The sequence below is a fragment of the Ammodytes marinus genome (genome assembly GCF_949987685.1).
Source record: "Ammodytes marinus genome assembly, chromosome: 20".
NCBI lineage: Eukaryota > Metazoa > Chordata > Actinopteri > Uranoscopiformes > Ammodytidae > Ammodytes > Ammodytes marinus.
Window position 1 is genome coordinate 16769187 of NC_137224.1, and position 15136 is coordinate 16784322.

Below are 15136 nucleotides of genomic sequence, written 5' to 3' on the forward strand. Positions count from 1 at the left end.
CAGACACCAGCCTTGGATCTCAACCGCCATTTCAAAAAAAGATTATGTCGAGGTCATTTTATAATGTGGTAACAACACAAGCACTGATCCGGGGTTTTGTATTTGTAAAGATGACGTTTACTGTTGATCGCTTTGATCGGCTGGACAAGCACAGGCCGCTAAGGTGAAAGATTTTAAAGCGGAAGTTAGGATGAATTATTATTCCAGTGTTACCGATGGAACACCAGTTCATCTTACTAGTTATTGCTCTTGACCAGCAACACTGTTCTCTCTACTCCTGTTCTTGGTTTGTGAAATTAACGTCATGACCCGCTTTCTTCTCTAACTCTTAGACTATGAAACCTTTACAAATATATTGATATGTTTTAAGGAGGCTTAAAGATGTCTGCTGCCACCTCGTTACAACACAGGTCAATGGCATTTGGTTTTTCGGTCGTCAAAAACTCCAAATCATTTCATATGAAAGTTAGAACAGTTTGGTCTCTTTCCAGAAAATCAAGGCAGTGACTGTAATAATCCACAGTTGTTTTCAGTCCTCATTAGCAGCAGTTACACCAAGAAGTATTTTTCTACTAAAGTATGCGCACTAACTGAATATGCCATGTGGATGCATATGCTTTGTAACAGTACAGAAGTGAATATAACTACAATGGTCTTCTCGGCTGAGCTTGGTGGCCTGGTAGCATCACTCTGCTGTGTGTTGACGTCCAGTGCAGGTCACCATGAGTAACTGCGTTATCATTTCTGGAAGGAGACACATTTAGTTGTGTTTTGTGGCAGCGAAGATCTCAAAACCTTCTAGATGGATGAATGACTAACACGGCAAATAAGCATCGTAGTTTGTTTTTTTGTTTGTTAGTTTTTTATTTGGAGTGATAAACTGTCTGACTTTAAGGGCATCTTTCTTCCAGACAACAATCCTATGTTGCTAAAAGCCAAAATGGGGACGTCTTACCAGTCTGCTGGTTGCGCTAGTCTAGAATATATTGAATTTCATCTTTTATTTTTTCTTTAATAGTCTATTTTTTAGTAAAACAAATTTATAATTTTCAATAACTGTTGAATGATAAAAAAAAATATTTAAAAGTGTAGTAGTATTTGTTCAAATTGACAACAGATGGCCTCTGTTAAAATACTCAGGTTCTCTCTAATATTCTTCTACATAAACGGGAAGAGGAAAGCATGTTAACACAATCAAGGCAAAAATGTACTCAGTCAACTTGTGTAGTCTTTGAAATTACATTATTTTTTTTATTTTTATTTTACAACGCTTTTCATGTTAACTCAAACATACTCTTTTTTTTGTCGTCGTTAAAACCGTCTCATTTTGCTATTTTTAAAATCAGTGTGCGACAGGTTTCTCTGCCAACATTTTTACATTTGTAGTAATCTTTGACATTTCAGTGTGTCAAATGTAGTCTACTATATATATATATTATATATATATATACACACACACACACACACATACATACATACATAGCTAAGTGATGTCATATTTATCTCTTGCACTGACTGAGGTTTGAATGCAGGCATGAAAGTGTTCATGATCACTGTGATGTTGGTTGGTAAACCCGTGCTCAGCATACTGTTCACACATACAACTCATGCAACTTCAGTGTTTCCTTCAGTGGAATATTTCTTTGTTTTTTGGTACAGATCATTAAAAACAAATTGTATATTTTTGGAGGAAGACGTTGTATGCGTGTTTGTTACGGTTGAAGCCCCTCCTGGGACTGTTTCTCTCTCTGTCTTCTCTTCTTCACAAAGGCCTGAGCCTCTCGCTCTCCTTTCCTGGACTCCAGTAAGCTCAGAATGCTGTCCTCTGCAAAATACACACAGAGAAACAAGTTCAGGATCAGCAGGATAGTCAGATTGGCACTTGCTATGTGGATTATATGGATTTGATTTAGCTGTTTGGGTAATATCAAAATTATTTAAAAGAGAGAAAATGTATTCATACAACAAAAATCTAAACAAAAATAATAAGGCTGTGGTTTTGAACCCTTGAGCTGAAAAGTATAGACAATTTTTTGATGGATAACAATGGAGCACAAAATGAAGTGCCATGGCAAGGGCATTAAGCAGCGTTAATGTTTTTACAGCCCTTTGCAGGTTCTAGAAAAAGCTGTTAGCACAACTTTGACATATTTTCATTTTGTAAACTTGTCACCAAGTATTCGACAATTTATGTGTTCAACATGTACACAGCGACATTAGCAGTTATTTGAAGTCGGGTTTCCAGCCACTTGATAAAGGCAATCCCAGTATTTCCTTCTCCTTTGAGGGAAACATCTGGCTCTTTAGATACTTGACGCATCACTAAACTGGAGGTACATTTGAGGCCTATAGAGTCATTCAAGCACAGAAATTCTGTACACATTGCAGAGAGAGAAAAAAAAGCCTTGATTAATTAGTCTAGATTAGATGGATCAAATTACCATTAGGTTTGGGATGCATGAGAGACAGTCTGATCTGGGCAGGGACAGCGTCTGGTTGGGTTACTAGGACTCCGTCTCCTTCTCTCTGCTCAGGGACTCCTGGTATGGACCTGAGAGCCAGGAACGCCTCGCCCTCAAAGTCATCTGTCCTCAATATGTCGTGGTCCAGAACACTCACCACTAGACAGGCCCCAGGAGCCTGGCACTGCTCCAGGGATACCAGACTGGGAGAGAGAGAGAGAGAGGAGAAAGAAGAAAGAAAAAATGTGTTACAAACTTTTATTTTTATTTTTTTTTGTGATAATGTACAAGACAGAACAAATATGTGCACGCAAATAACTTTAAACAACGACAAGGGAAACAAAACATTAGGGATGTAGTGTTGGAAAATACAGACAATAACACAGAATTATAGACAAGGTATTGTACTGTAGTGTATTTTGTTATGACACATTCTAAGATTACTGTAGTGTATTATGTTATTATACATTTTATATTAAGGTCTACTGCTACAGAGTAGGACAGCGACAATGCCTCATCAGGCAGGGGGCAAAGTCAGGGATGTCAGCTGCTTGAGGAGGAAACCCTCAAGGCTGACCTGTAGATCATTCAAATTTCACACAAAGGTGACGGTCTTGTGAGTTAATCAAAGACAGTCTGGCTAACAGTTAACAGTAGCTTATTGACCCTGGTCATCATCATCATCATCAGCATTGTCTTAAAAGTTGCTGAATCAGACTTCTTGGCCAACGTGACATATCGCCTCCAGGTAATGGTTAGACTCAGGATGTCCTCTGGGGGCCAGAGGGCAACCCAGATGTCCCCTGACTTATTAGGGTGGAGTTAGTTAGGGTACACCAATTAGGTGTTAGGAGGAGCAGGGCGTACTGTCCTAAAGAACCAATCAGCTCACTTAGAGTGGCGGTTAAAACCGGCCACAATTCTGGAAAAAGTCGGGTCTCTATAGCAAAGGAACTTCTTCATAGATTTGGCTACAAACACTTTAAATTCTTATTGGCTTCGTTTTGACTGCAGGATGAGTTTTGTTGTTTAATAAAGAGAAGTTTCCTGAGACCTCCTCATCTGCATTCAACTGTGTCTTCTTCCATCAACTAACTACCAACGCGGCTTTCTGAGTAAAGGCCCAAGAAAATATACTGCAGTACACACACTGGAATTATTGAAATTGACAAGAGAGTAAAAGAAGAGAGGAAAGGGAATAGGAAGAAGATAAGACGGCTGTACAGCAATAAAGTACAATTTGTTAAACGGTGAAAGAGAATAAAGGTGCAGTACTAATTATAGTTTTAATCAATATTAATCAATGAAGTAATGTTAATACTAAAATATAGATCAATCATTTTAAATAAGAAAAAATGTATAGTAATCAATAATAATAATAATGGAACATTTTGATTAAAGCAATGTTGTGGAGACTTTCTGTAAAAAGCGGGTGGCTGTGCAGCTTCACTTGTGAGAGGGACCATGAAGACCCAACAACTTACAATTCAAAGGCCTCGTCGAAAAGCGGATTGAGATCACAGCTTTTGATCTGGGTGCAGCGCGTCTCCACCTCGGGGAAAACGTGGTGTGGCTCCAGAGACAGCTGAACAAAGGGATCACTTAAACCTGGCAAAAAGGCTTAGGCAATAAGTAAAAAAGGTCACATGGCAGTTATGTATCAATACGACTGTAAACTGTTGTCTCACCATTAGAGTCCATTGGTAAGAGGTTGACTGCATTCAACACCTCCACTCTGAGCCTTTGGTCTGATCTCCTGTAGGATGTGAGGAGGGTGACGGCGCCATATTTCTCACCGCCGTACACATTCTGTGGCGCAACATAAAAGAAAGTTAGAACAGCTAGAACGGGTTTGTGGTCGTCAGGAGAAACTAACGTTTTTTTTACCTGCTCTGATATTTTTCTGTCCAGGAACTTCTCCAGGAGTTGCCTGCTGCTCAGAGAGTTGTGGCTCAGCTGAGCTTTGAGAGCCTGGACACAGGAGAGAAAGATGAAGTATAGTAGACTCAATGACATGCATCCCCTTTTGTTGCTGCCTTTGGTTTCCCCACCTTGTATTGACACAACATTTAGAACAATCATTTGTGTCTTCCTCACCACCTGAGTACACCCGATGAAGATCAAATTGTTGGTCGAAAGGTTGTGTCTTTCCACAATTAAATTGTCTTCTGAGCTGTAAGCATGTTGTTTTGTCCTGCACCAGCCACATAATGGATTTGCATAACATCGTACATTTTTGAGCTTCCCACCTTGTACTCATCAGAGTGGAGTGTAGTCAGAGGAAGCCCGTTTCCTTCAGCGTTGAAGCACTGCTCCAGGCACTAAAATTCACACAAGGACACATTCAATTTAGGAACTTAAAGCTACAGCCCCTTCTGTAAACCCCAATATGTCAGTTTTTTACGGAATAAATAAGACAAACCTAATACATTGATAGTGAGCTTTAGAGATGCTGGTCAGATGATTTGTTTGAACTTTGGACACAGCTAAGGTCCAGCTCTTTCCCACTGCTTTAAGACTGTATGCTTAGCCAAGAGAAAGATATCCTGGCTATAGCTTCTGCTCATCAGTAAATGAGCATACTGTATATCTTAAAAGGTCAAACGGTTACTCTGTAGCTGAGGACCAACCTGCAGTGTATACAGCAGTCTCTGGCAGAAGACCATGAGGCCTTCTTGCTGGAGATGCTGAGTAGCCATCTGATGGAGGATCTTCACTGAGTTATTCCACAAAGGAGTCAGGAGACTGCACACCGGAAGGGGAAAACAGACACAGTTGAAAACACGAGTAGCATGTAGAAACTGACAGATAAGGTGAACATCAGGCTTCCTACCTGTTGAAGTTCTCTTGAACCAGATTGTCATTCATGTAGTGCAGCTCTTGCTCCAGGTAGCGCATCAGAGGGGCTGCAGCCTACAACAGAGCAGAGGGATGGATATCAAGTACAACATGAAGGGAACTGTATCTGTGTTAATGTGGCTCTGATGGTGGCCACCTACATCCTCTGTGGACTTGGACGGGATCCTGCGCCTGGTCGACATGTTGCGGACGTGAGTCTCAATGTCTGTGTTCAGCTGGAGAGAGACAGACAGGAGGCAGAGGGAGAGGTCATGTTGGGAGGTTTTTCTAAACGTTCAAGGGGTTAAGTACGGAAAGCCCTTAAAGGACATGGAATCATACATTTTATTTCCTCTGTTTCCCTGTGATGAGTTCATTTGAGTTAATTCTACTGTGATCCCAAGATATTAAACTTGTTATTACATGAAAAAGAGCAATAATCTCAAGATCATGAGATAATCATCCCATCACAACAAAAGCTTATTTCCTCTTCTTTTCCTCTTATGATCTTAGCTAACGACTCCTCCTATTTGAACGAATGAGTGGATATTAGCTTTTTGAACTTGTGATAACGAGTTTATTATCTACTTATCACGCAAAAACAGAGGAGATGAAATATACGATTTTGTGTTCCTTTTAGGGCTCCCCTAGATTTAGCGGTGGTCAAATGTTGAACGTCACACCTTTTTCCCCAGAGTGTCCAAAGCAGAGCGAATCTCTCGGCAGAGGACGCTCTGCGCTTGCTGAAGCTGCGAGGGCAGAGTGTTGTGGAACTGGCTTTCCCCTATGACATCCTGGGTGCGATCTCGAAGCCCCGCCCAGTTCAGCTGCGTAGGAAGCCGGGTCAGCACAGAGCGCAGGTGCTCCAAGTCATTCACCACCACACACAGCTACAGAGAAAGGAGGAAAGATTTTGAGATGTGTGTGTGTGTGTGTGTGTGTGTGTGTGTGTGTGTGTGTGTGTGTGTGTGTGTGTGTGTGTGTGTTTTTGTGAGGTCTTTTCTGCTTGTTGCATTGCCTTACCATGTTGATGGCGCTGCCGGGGTCGGAGTCCTTAGACAACACTCGGACCCTCTCCTTCAGTATGTGACAGTAGTTGACCACTATCTTACACACATCCTGGAAACACAGAGAGAAAGGAGAGAGCACAGCTACACCACAGCCAACTCCCAGCATTCCCACACTCAGCTGATTAGGACCACATTAAAGGTGGAGCCAGCGATTCTTGTTGTCAAAAAATGTTTTTGTCAAAATCTCCTTACAATCCGCTATCTCTGTACTATGTGTACAGAGCCTAGGCTGTGTATTAACACTGGATTTTCACCGCACACACAGTACGGACGGGTAGAGAATTCTGAGAAGAAATTCACTGATCTTAACAAAGTGATTTTGACAACAAGCATTCTCCATACAAACATTGCTGACTCCACCTTTAGTTGCAGCCTGCTCCTACCTCTGTGAGTTTGACCATGAGCATGAAGGCCTCCTCTGGGTCAGGCCAGGACAGCTGTTCCCACAGCTGGCAGATGGGCTGGATACAGGACACCAGGTCCACTGCTGAGGAACTGTGTTTTATGGGCACAGCGCCAGTTTGCAAGGGCTGGAGCTGAGAGGGGAGATTAAGGTCACATCATTATAATACTCCCTAAATATGAAATGAACCATGTGTATATCATAATGGTGAAACATCAAAACATGAGCGTTACCTGGTCCACCTGCACTGCCCTCTCCACCCTGTCCTGAGTGGTGGAGAAGGCCTGGTTCAGCCAGTAAGGCAGAGCCTCTCTGAAGCCCTCCTGAAAGTTTATCAGCTCAAGTGAGCCTCTGAAACAACCGAGAGCACATGTTGATGTTTTTTTTAGTTGGCAGGCTGGAAGTGCTTTTCTGGTTGCAGTTCAAACTAGGTAAACTTGTATTGTATTATACAGTATAACAATGATAGTAATAGTAAGCTGCTGCTGGATAACAGCTGTCACAACAACAAAGTTTTGGGTGAGTAGTACAATCACTGACCTTTTCTGTAGGAAAGCCTTGTCTTTGTGGATGGCCTGCAGGCTCAGGTAAACAGGGAACAGGCTGTTGGCTATAGCCTGTTCCATCTGACCCTCAATCACAGACAAGGTTTCCCTCACCTCCTGTGCGAGCTATAAAGAAGATATACGTGGATGGAAAAATCAGGGGAAATCAGACTGAAAAGTTACAAAGAAAAAGACAGAGCTTGAGGGGAGTTCAAAACTATTCCATTGAACACTTACCAGAGAGTCAAACTTCTGATAGACCACAGTGAACACATCCACTTGCACAGCACTTTAACAATGAGAAGACACACAATCATTATTACAAGAGTGAAAAAGATTCCTCATGCCATTTGGTTTGCTGCTGCCTGATGAAAGATAGAAGGTGCTTCTAATAGGTCAGTTCCGCAGCAGCATCAATAAAGTGGGAAAAGTACAGGTGTGACTGATAATATTAAAGAGGGCTGCGTTCCATTCATGTTTCCCAGTAAGCACTTCCAGCAGGCCAGCTTTCACAACACCATGCCCCTGTCCCTGGAACTGACAACGCTGAATGGAATACAGCCACGGCCAATGTTTATTAGTTACACCCAGGCCAAAATGTCTGTCTATCATATGGGTAAAGTCCAGGCTAGTACTACCGGTAGTCATATCATCCCACCTCACCTGACAAATACTCTATTCCAGACATCCATGTTGTGCTTTATATCTTCTTGCACCTCTGTGATCAACCTGGAGAGGGCGCCAACAATCTCTGACAGGTCCTGTACCTCAGCATGGGCGCAAGAATAACATGACTTTAGTACTGTGAAATAAAATGGAGAAATACATTGTGGAGGCCTTCGTGATGTGCTGTCTTTACCTTAGTCATTGGCTGGTGCAAGCCCTTTTTGATGGTGAACCACTCATGTGTACCTGTCTGTTATACAAGTCACATATACAGTATAAGTGAGTGAAGACTTCTCATATGCATACACTGTTGATTATTGTAATCTCATTAGTATGATTACTGACCTGTATGGCCTCGCTGACCTCATCATGCAACTCAAACTCAGCTGGGTTCAGTTTCTGAAAGGCTTTAGTCTTACAGATCTGGACCAATATTCTGTAAAAAAGAAAAGAAAAAAAAATCATGTTTTGCTTAATCTATGTACAATTGCATGATATGAGTGGTTAAGTAATTACATAAGAACTCAAAGACTAGCGGCTTTGAGCTTTTAGAAAAGGGCTATGTAAATACAATATATTAAAATACAGTATACCTGAGCAGTGTGTGTAGTTTGGGTGTAGCATTGGGAGTGGGGAGAAAGATGTCTCTGTATTTGGCCACCAGACACAGTCCATACTGCAGGAAACCATGAAGAGAGTCCCCAAGTTCCTGTTTCTGTGAACAGAGTGCAACACCATTATCAACACTCATGTCTGCTCCTAGTTTCTTTTCAGTATTCTGAAAAAGGAACCAGGACAGCCATGCCTGAAAGATTCTCAGAAATACTTACTCTTTCGATAAGTGAGCGGTTGATTAGGATAAGATAAGGTTGCAAAAGGCAGTGAGCAGCAATGGAAGAACTATTTCTATCCTTTACTTAAGTAATCAGTTAATATAAAAAAAAGTATTTGTAGGACAACATATTCAGGGTTTGATAATAAAAGTATGTTTATGGCCAGCACATTGTTATCATTGCAGTCACATGAAAGCATCATTTTACTGTTGTAATCAATAAGTTATTTATTTTTTTATATTTGCCTCTGAAAATGTAGTGGAGTAGAGGTATAAAGTAAGATGAAATGGAAGTATCTTACTCAATGTAATACCTCAAAATAGAGTACTGAGTAAGTGTACTTTGTTACTTTCCACCACTAACAGTACAGTGACTCTACCTGTTGGTATGGAAGCTTCTGCTGGTGCCAGTGGTACTCTATGCTGGTTAGCTGCTGGAGCAGCAGCGAAGAGTCCACCTCTAAACTCTGGTACAGTTTACTGTAAGCCACCCACTTCCTGTCAGGGGACACACACATCACACATCCATAAACGTACTCAGAGTAACAACAGAAAGACAAAATAACAAATACGTGCACACATGGTAACGTAAAGCCGGACGATACACCGTATATTTGAAACATGTGAATACAAATCTATTTGGTTCATTCTGGATATTGATACATCACAGTATGTATCAATATCCAGAAAATGGGATGTATGCCATATGGAATAATACTTTTACAATGCAGTTTATAAATATGTAGATATATATAAATATGTATTATGTAAACATGTATGTAACATTTATTAATATTACAATGTTAAACGGTTTCAGGCAAACCTCTACAAATATGTAAAAGAAAACATTGAATTACTATTTTGTTAGTTATTATTTTTAAAACATATTCACATCATTACAACTTACTATTATATTAATATTTGCCGAGCCCTAAATAGACATATTTTATCCAGACAACACTGTGAAAAGCACTGTGAAGCTTATTTACTGTGCAATAAATATGCTTACTATGAGATGTATGATTTTTAAATGTGGTATACACTGGTATACCCTCATGTATATAATCTACTGTAGGTCTACGAGGTGTTAACATGGTGCTTACGCCAGGTCCTGAAGAAAAGGTGACAGGTCATTCTGCGTGGCATAGAGTTCCAGCAGAGTCTGAGCCTCGCCACACAGCGCCCCTTTCCACGGAACAGAACTCTGAGAAAAGACCAAACAAGATGGCGGAGTTAGGAAGACAGGAAGAAAAAGCCAGAGATTCAATTGTTTTTTTTAAATAAAAATGTCTTTATATTGTGCTTGTCATTTACCTGTTGTTTGGAGATGTAAGAATGGACAAACTGCTGCAGAATCCCACAGTAGTTGATATAAGCGTTTCGACCGGCACTGAGTGTCCCATCTCTCTGCAAGTCGCACAACACAAATCCAGTCCCAAATTAAAGCACATGCATTATACATCATTGTCATACAGTATCTAATGTCCTACAGCACACATTTGTTAAAAAATGTAATTCCAGTTGCTGTTTATGCACACATTTCAGCATGAAAGAGCAGCACCTTACATTGATGAACTTTCTCCATCTCTTATTTTATGCAATACTGTATAAGAGGACAAAGCGTTACAGGAAGGGGGTTTAGTTTCTACCGCTTTATGGATGAACTTGAGATTCAGGTGGCACTGGCCGCGATCAGGATAAGTTTCTGTTCTGGGCTCCAGGTTGTACCAGCTGTCGTCAGTACAGTGGAGATCCTAAAGGAAAAGACAAACATTAAAGGTCACCTATTGTGCAAAATTCACTTTTTTATGTTTATTTAACATTAATGGGTCCCCAGTTTGAGAATAAGCAACCCTCTCTTTTTCTCCGAGTTCACTATTCTGGAAACCTCTGTTCAAAAACCCCAGTCAGATTTTCTCTCCCCTTTTGACATCATACGGGGTGAAGCCAGACAGGTGCAAAAACAGAGCTTTTCAGACAGAGTCTGAAAAGTGGAGATTTTAATAGGGAACAGTGAGAAATATAAAAAAAAATGTTGGACACTACACCACAAAAAAAGTTAGAAACCAAATTACAATTGTGTACCTTAAAATGAGCATGTAGCCTAGTATGTAGCCTTAAACTGTAAAGGCAGCGACAAGTCAAATCAATGGAAATAAGAAAAGTAAGCACCTGCAGTTTTAGGACAACCTTTCCCAAGAAGTCATCTGTGCCTTTCTCCTTTTTGGCATCCTTGATCATCCTATACAGACACAAGTGGGTACAAAGTTCATCGGCTTTGCTTGGTCAGCTGTTGTGTGTGTGAGTCACATAGAGAACGTATTACCTTCTGAGACTATTAAAGTTGCTCTTGATGTCCTCTAGTTTCTGAGAGAGCGAAACCTCTTCATCTTTATCCCTGAAAAACAGAAATAGCACCGTTCAGATGAAAGCAGTGAAAAAAGACCATGAAAAAGTGGGATTTTGGACGTTTTTCCCTCACCACATCTCCAGGTGGAAGCTGGCGCCGGCAATGTCTTCGAACTCTCTGAATCGATACATTAAAGAAAAATGTCTTAAGAAAAGCTGTTTTGAAGCGGCTTCACCAATCATGAATACAGTCACTCAAGACTCACAGCACGAAGGTTTGGTTCCAGATGGGGTTCAGAGTCTGCTTCTTTATGTCTGTCGTGTAGATTTTGTCATCGGACACTGCGTCCTTTACCACAGATTTAGAGGGTTTGGATCTGGACCGGCGGGTTCGACTCTCCTCCTCGTCCTCCAGTATGGTTAGCAAGCAGTATGGGTCACTGAAACCTGTTCAAAACATAAGAAGGATTTGCCATGGACTGAAGTTATTTAAAGAAATAAATATTAAGAGATAGGAAGAGACTGCTCCAAAAGGTACAGGCACAAAAAACCTCGAAAACCGCACAAACACAGTTTAAGAGAAGTGAAATGGAAGGACAACATGTCCAAAGGAGAACCGAAAGTCACCTGGAACACACAGCAACAAAGCTTTAGGGAAACACCTCAAGTTTTTTTTTTTTTTACAAATTCTAGTAGAAACCCAAATTACAATTTTGAACCTGAAAATTTGCATAATATTTAAAGCCGGAACTCACCACTGACATCTTTTCCCAAGATTCCCTTTGCTTCCTTTACAGTGGCCATCAGGCAATATACTGGGGGCTGTAAGGGTCAAACAGGTATTAAGATACTTTGGGAACTCAGAAAGTAATTAACTGTTGCCTTGAACACGCACAATATTGATTTTAGGGGTCTCTAAAGGCGCATCCACTGGAACAAACATGCTGACTTCTTTTTCTCACCTCTGTGTTTTCTACTTTTTTCATCAGACTTTCGTGCTCTGACTCTGTCATAGTGAAAGCCTGGTAGATAGGATGAGAGAAAACAACAATCTCACTCATACACCGACGCAGTAGTGGAGTGATCGGTTGTGTTACATGTGTGAAGAAAAGTTGTTTACCTCCTCGATGAACTGGTGAAGCTGGCTATCTGTGAAGACCTCAGTTGATGACGGGTTACCCATCTTATGAGCAATGGTGTACAACAGCTCCTTATACAGAGGCTGCAGCTTTAATCAGAAATACACAGAGTTGAAAGCTAGGTTAAGCTTAGACAAACCATTTTACGGGATGCACTTGAATGCACATGAATGATGATACCTCTTGTTCCTTGTGTTTTCGTGCTTTCTCTTCTGGGTTTTCATCTTGCTTCAAATCCTAAAACAGAAGAGCAGTAGATTTTATTTTCAAATGTTTGATTAAATTTGAGGTATTGTGAGGTCACAAAGTGCCACCTACCCTCCTATCTCGTGTTCTCCTCGTCAACCCCAGTTTACGGACATGGCCAGGTGAAAACTGACAAGTGAAAGACAAAAAAAGACAAAAGTCACCCATGATTAAACAGATACTTAAAGGATCATACCAGTGACCATACCAGTGAGTAGTACACTACAGTAACCCCGTTTAGAACAAAGCATGATTTGTACTAAATGGACCGTCTGTGCCTTCAAATTTCATGGCATTTTATTTATTGGTTAATGCAATATGTCAGCTTGCAACCAAGAGACTTTCAGACAGACATTGCCATCTTTAGAGGCACACCACCATGACGGTTAAAATAAAATCTGACTCTTAAACTGAATTGGAGTGTGTAATCCACTATAGAGAAAAGGGACCAGTACACTATTATTGTTTGTTTGTTTGTTTGTTTTGAATACTTAATCTAGTTTGAATGCAGATAACCCTTGGTGATGTTATCAGGGGTTATCTTGGCTCTTGGTGACTAAACAGGAAGCCATGTGTTACAAACTGGGAGTTTTGAATGTGTGAGATATGGTCACATACAAGTCCAGAAGAGTCCACCAAAAGACCCCATTGTTTTTTTTTGCAATGATGGAAAAAGACGTATTACCCTCTGATGCTTTGATTTAGATCTTCAGTTTTACAGTGTATTTATTTGCAAATCCCCCAAATTTATAGAATTGCAATATCGATTGCTGGAGTAGACCTTTCCCGTTTACAGGGATGACGTTTCAAGTAGATTTTCTTTACTGTATAATGAGTAGAAGCCATTAAGGAAAATACATTTGCACCACAGCATGGTTTGAGAAAATAATCAACAATCATTTTGTTCAATTATTGGTCCTTTAAGACACATTTTCTACAAGCAACACCACAAAATTTACACCTTGAAATGCAAGGCTACAGCCGACAGCTTGTGTGTTTTACCTGTCTGACTCTCAGTCCTTGTTCCTGCAAAACAGAAGACACATGTCCTTACGTTGGAATACATTGAATCAAACCAAACTGAAACATTTAAAAGTGACCTCATCTCATCATTGGCTCTAACAAAGCATGTGCCTAGAGATCTTTATTTGCAAAAAAAAGGAAAACAAGGAAAACCCATGTATTTGATTCCTCATAAGGCCTGTCTCTATGTAAGGGACTTACTACTCTGATAATAAAAGTGAATAGTAGGCAACTACGGAGTCAACATTTGACCCGAGGACATTCACCTGATAGGAAATCGCCTGCGACCCATCCTAAAAATATAGTACGTATGCAAATACACCTGTACCTACCAAGTCACACACACACACACACACACACACACACACACACACACACACACACACACACACACACACACACACACACACACACACACACACACACACACACACACACACACACACACACAACAATGTTTGCATATAGTAGCAGTGTTGCAAAGCTCTGTAAAGATACTGTGTGCTTGAATCAAACACGGCTTGATTGACTGCACAAATAGTCGAGTCTTCTCCAAATGTGTTGACAGCTATACAATTGCAGAAAAACACACTTCATGGTAGTCTACCATGGCAAGCCAGCCTCATTCTGCATCGTCTGAAATGAACTTATGAATCATAGTCACAGCATCTCTGAATAGCCATTTGGAAAAACATGACTCATGTAGTGTTTGGGTGGATATGTGTGACACCGTTGGAACTCATCTGACAATTTTAAATTCGGGGATTTTTTTTTTTGTCTTCAGGTTTCATAAAGAAAAAGATCAACTAAAAAGCCCGGCAGAGATCTCTGTGCAGACATGTTTAAAGCAAAAACTTAGAGAAGCACAAAACACTTTTAGAACAAATGTAGTCAATAACGTAATGATTGACAGCACCATATAAACTAGTTGGTTAGATAGAAACTGCGACAAAGGGCCAACATAAAGCAACTATTTAGTACATTTAGGAAATTTCAATATAGCTGTAAGTGGCTTGTAGTCCATACCTGTTCAGGTGTTTGCAGTAGATTGTCCAATGCGCTGCTGTCCTCACTTTTATTTGACATAATGATGCTGATATGTGACAGCCAGCCAGACTCCTGCCTGATAAGCTGCTGTGCTCTGTGTGTGTGATATGGGGAAGCTGTGTGCACAATGTGTATGTGGATGAACCATCACACTGCAGCCGGAAGTCATCACTTCCTGTAAAAGGTGGTAACGTCAGTAACTGTGACTTTTTTTCTTCATCTAGAACACTCTTTCATTTTGTCTGAAGGCACAATTAGCCTGTTATTTGCAAACTTGAACACACACGGTCACTCTGAGCGAAACCACAAAACCCAAACTGTAATAAGTTAACTATACCTCCGTGGTTGTCATCATGGTTAAAGGTTTTGCATGATGCCACAGTGCGGCCCAGAACTAATGTCTCATATTGTTTACTGTTCACAATCCATGGTTCATATGTCACATGCCCTACTGAGCTCTATACTTAGGGGAAATACATTTAAACTTAAAAGCACATGACAATGCAATACAATCTG

The 15136-nt window shown here is 40.6% G+C and overlaps 1 protein-coding gene across 1 annotated transcript; it reads right to left on the minus strand.

The window, feature by feature from the left end:
- Nucleotides 1-1689: 1689 nt before the first annotated feature.
- unc13d (unc-13 homolog D (C. elegans)) lies at nucleotides 1690-14719 on the minus strand. Its single transcript, XM_080049339.1, has 34 exons — nucleotides 14600-14719; nucleotides 13553-13576; nucleotides 12623-12679; nucleotides 12485-12541; nucleotides 12286-12393; nucleotides 12128-12187; nucleotides 11921-11987; nucleotides 11432-11612; nucleotides 11299-11343; nucleotides 11143-11214; nucleotides 10989-11058; nucleotides 10466-10570; nucleotides 10131-10223; nucleotides 9920-10020; nucleotides 9197-9314; nucleotides 8578-8699; nucleotides 8330-8420; nucleotides 8178-8234; nucleotides 7982-8079; nucleotides 7556-7607; nucleotides 7314-7444; nucleotides 7007-7124; nucleotides 6754-6906; nucleotides 6324-6419; nucleotides 5984-6190; nucleotides 5462-5536; nucleotides 5296-5375; nucleotides 5093-5207; nucleotides 4712-4783; nucleotides 4350-4433; nucleotides 4151-4271; nucleotides 3947-4070; nucleotides 2442-2665; nucleotides 1690-1825 (listed from the first exon to the last, which is right to left on the minus strand). The coding sequence occupies exons 1-34, from the start codon at nucleotides 14657-14659 to the stop codon at nucleotides 1713-1715; spliced, it is 3351 nt and encodes a 1116-aa protein (XP_079905465.1). The 5' UTR covers nucleotides 14660-14719; the 3' UTR covers nucleotides 1690-1712.
- Nucleotides 14720-15136: the final 417 nt, after the last annotated feature.

Coding starts and splice junctions, on each gene's coding strand:
- unc13d (XM_080049339.1), bottom strand. CDS start 14,659: ATGTCAAATAAAAGTGAGGACAGCAGCGCATTGGACAATCTACTGCAA. Junction 12,394..12,484: donor GAAAACACAAGGAACAAGAG/GTATCATCATTC, acceptor TTCTGATTAAAG/CTGCAGCCTCTGTATAAGGA. Junction 8,421..8,577: donor AAACTACACACACTGCTCAG/GTATACTGTATT, acceptor TCTTTTTTACAG/AATATTGGTCCAGATCTGTA.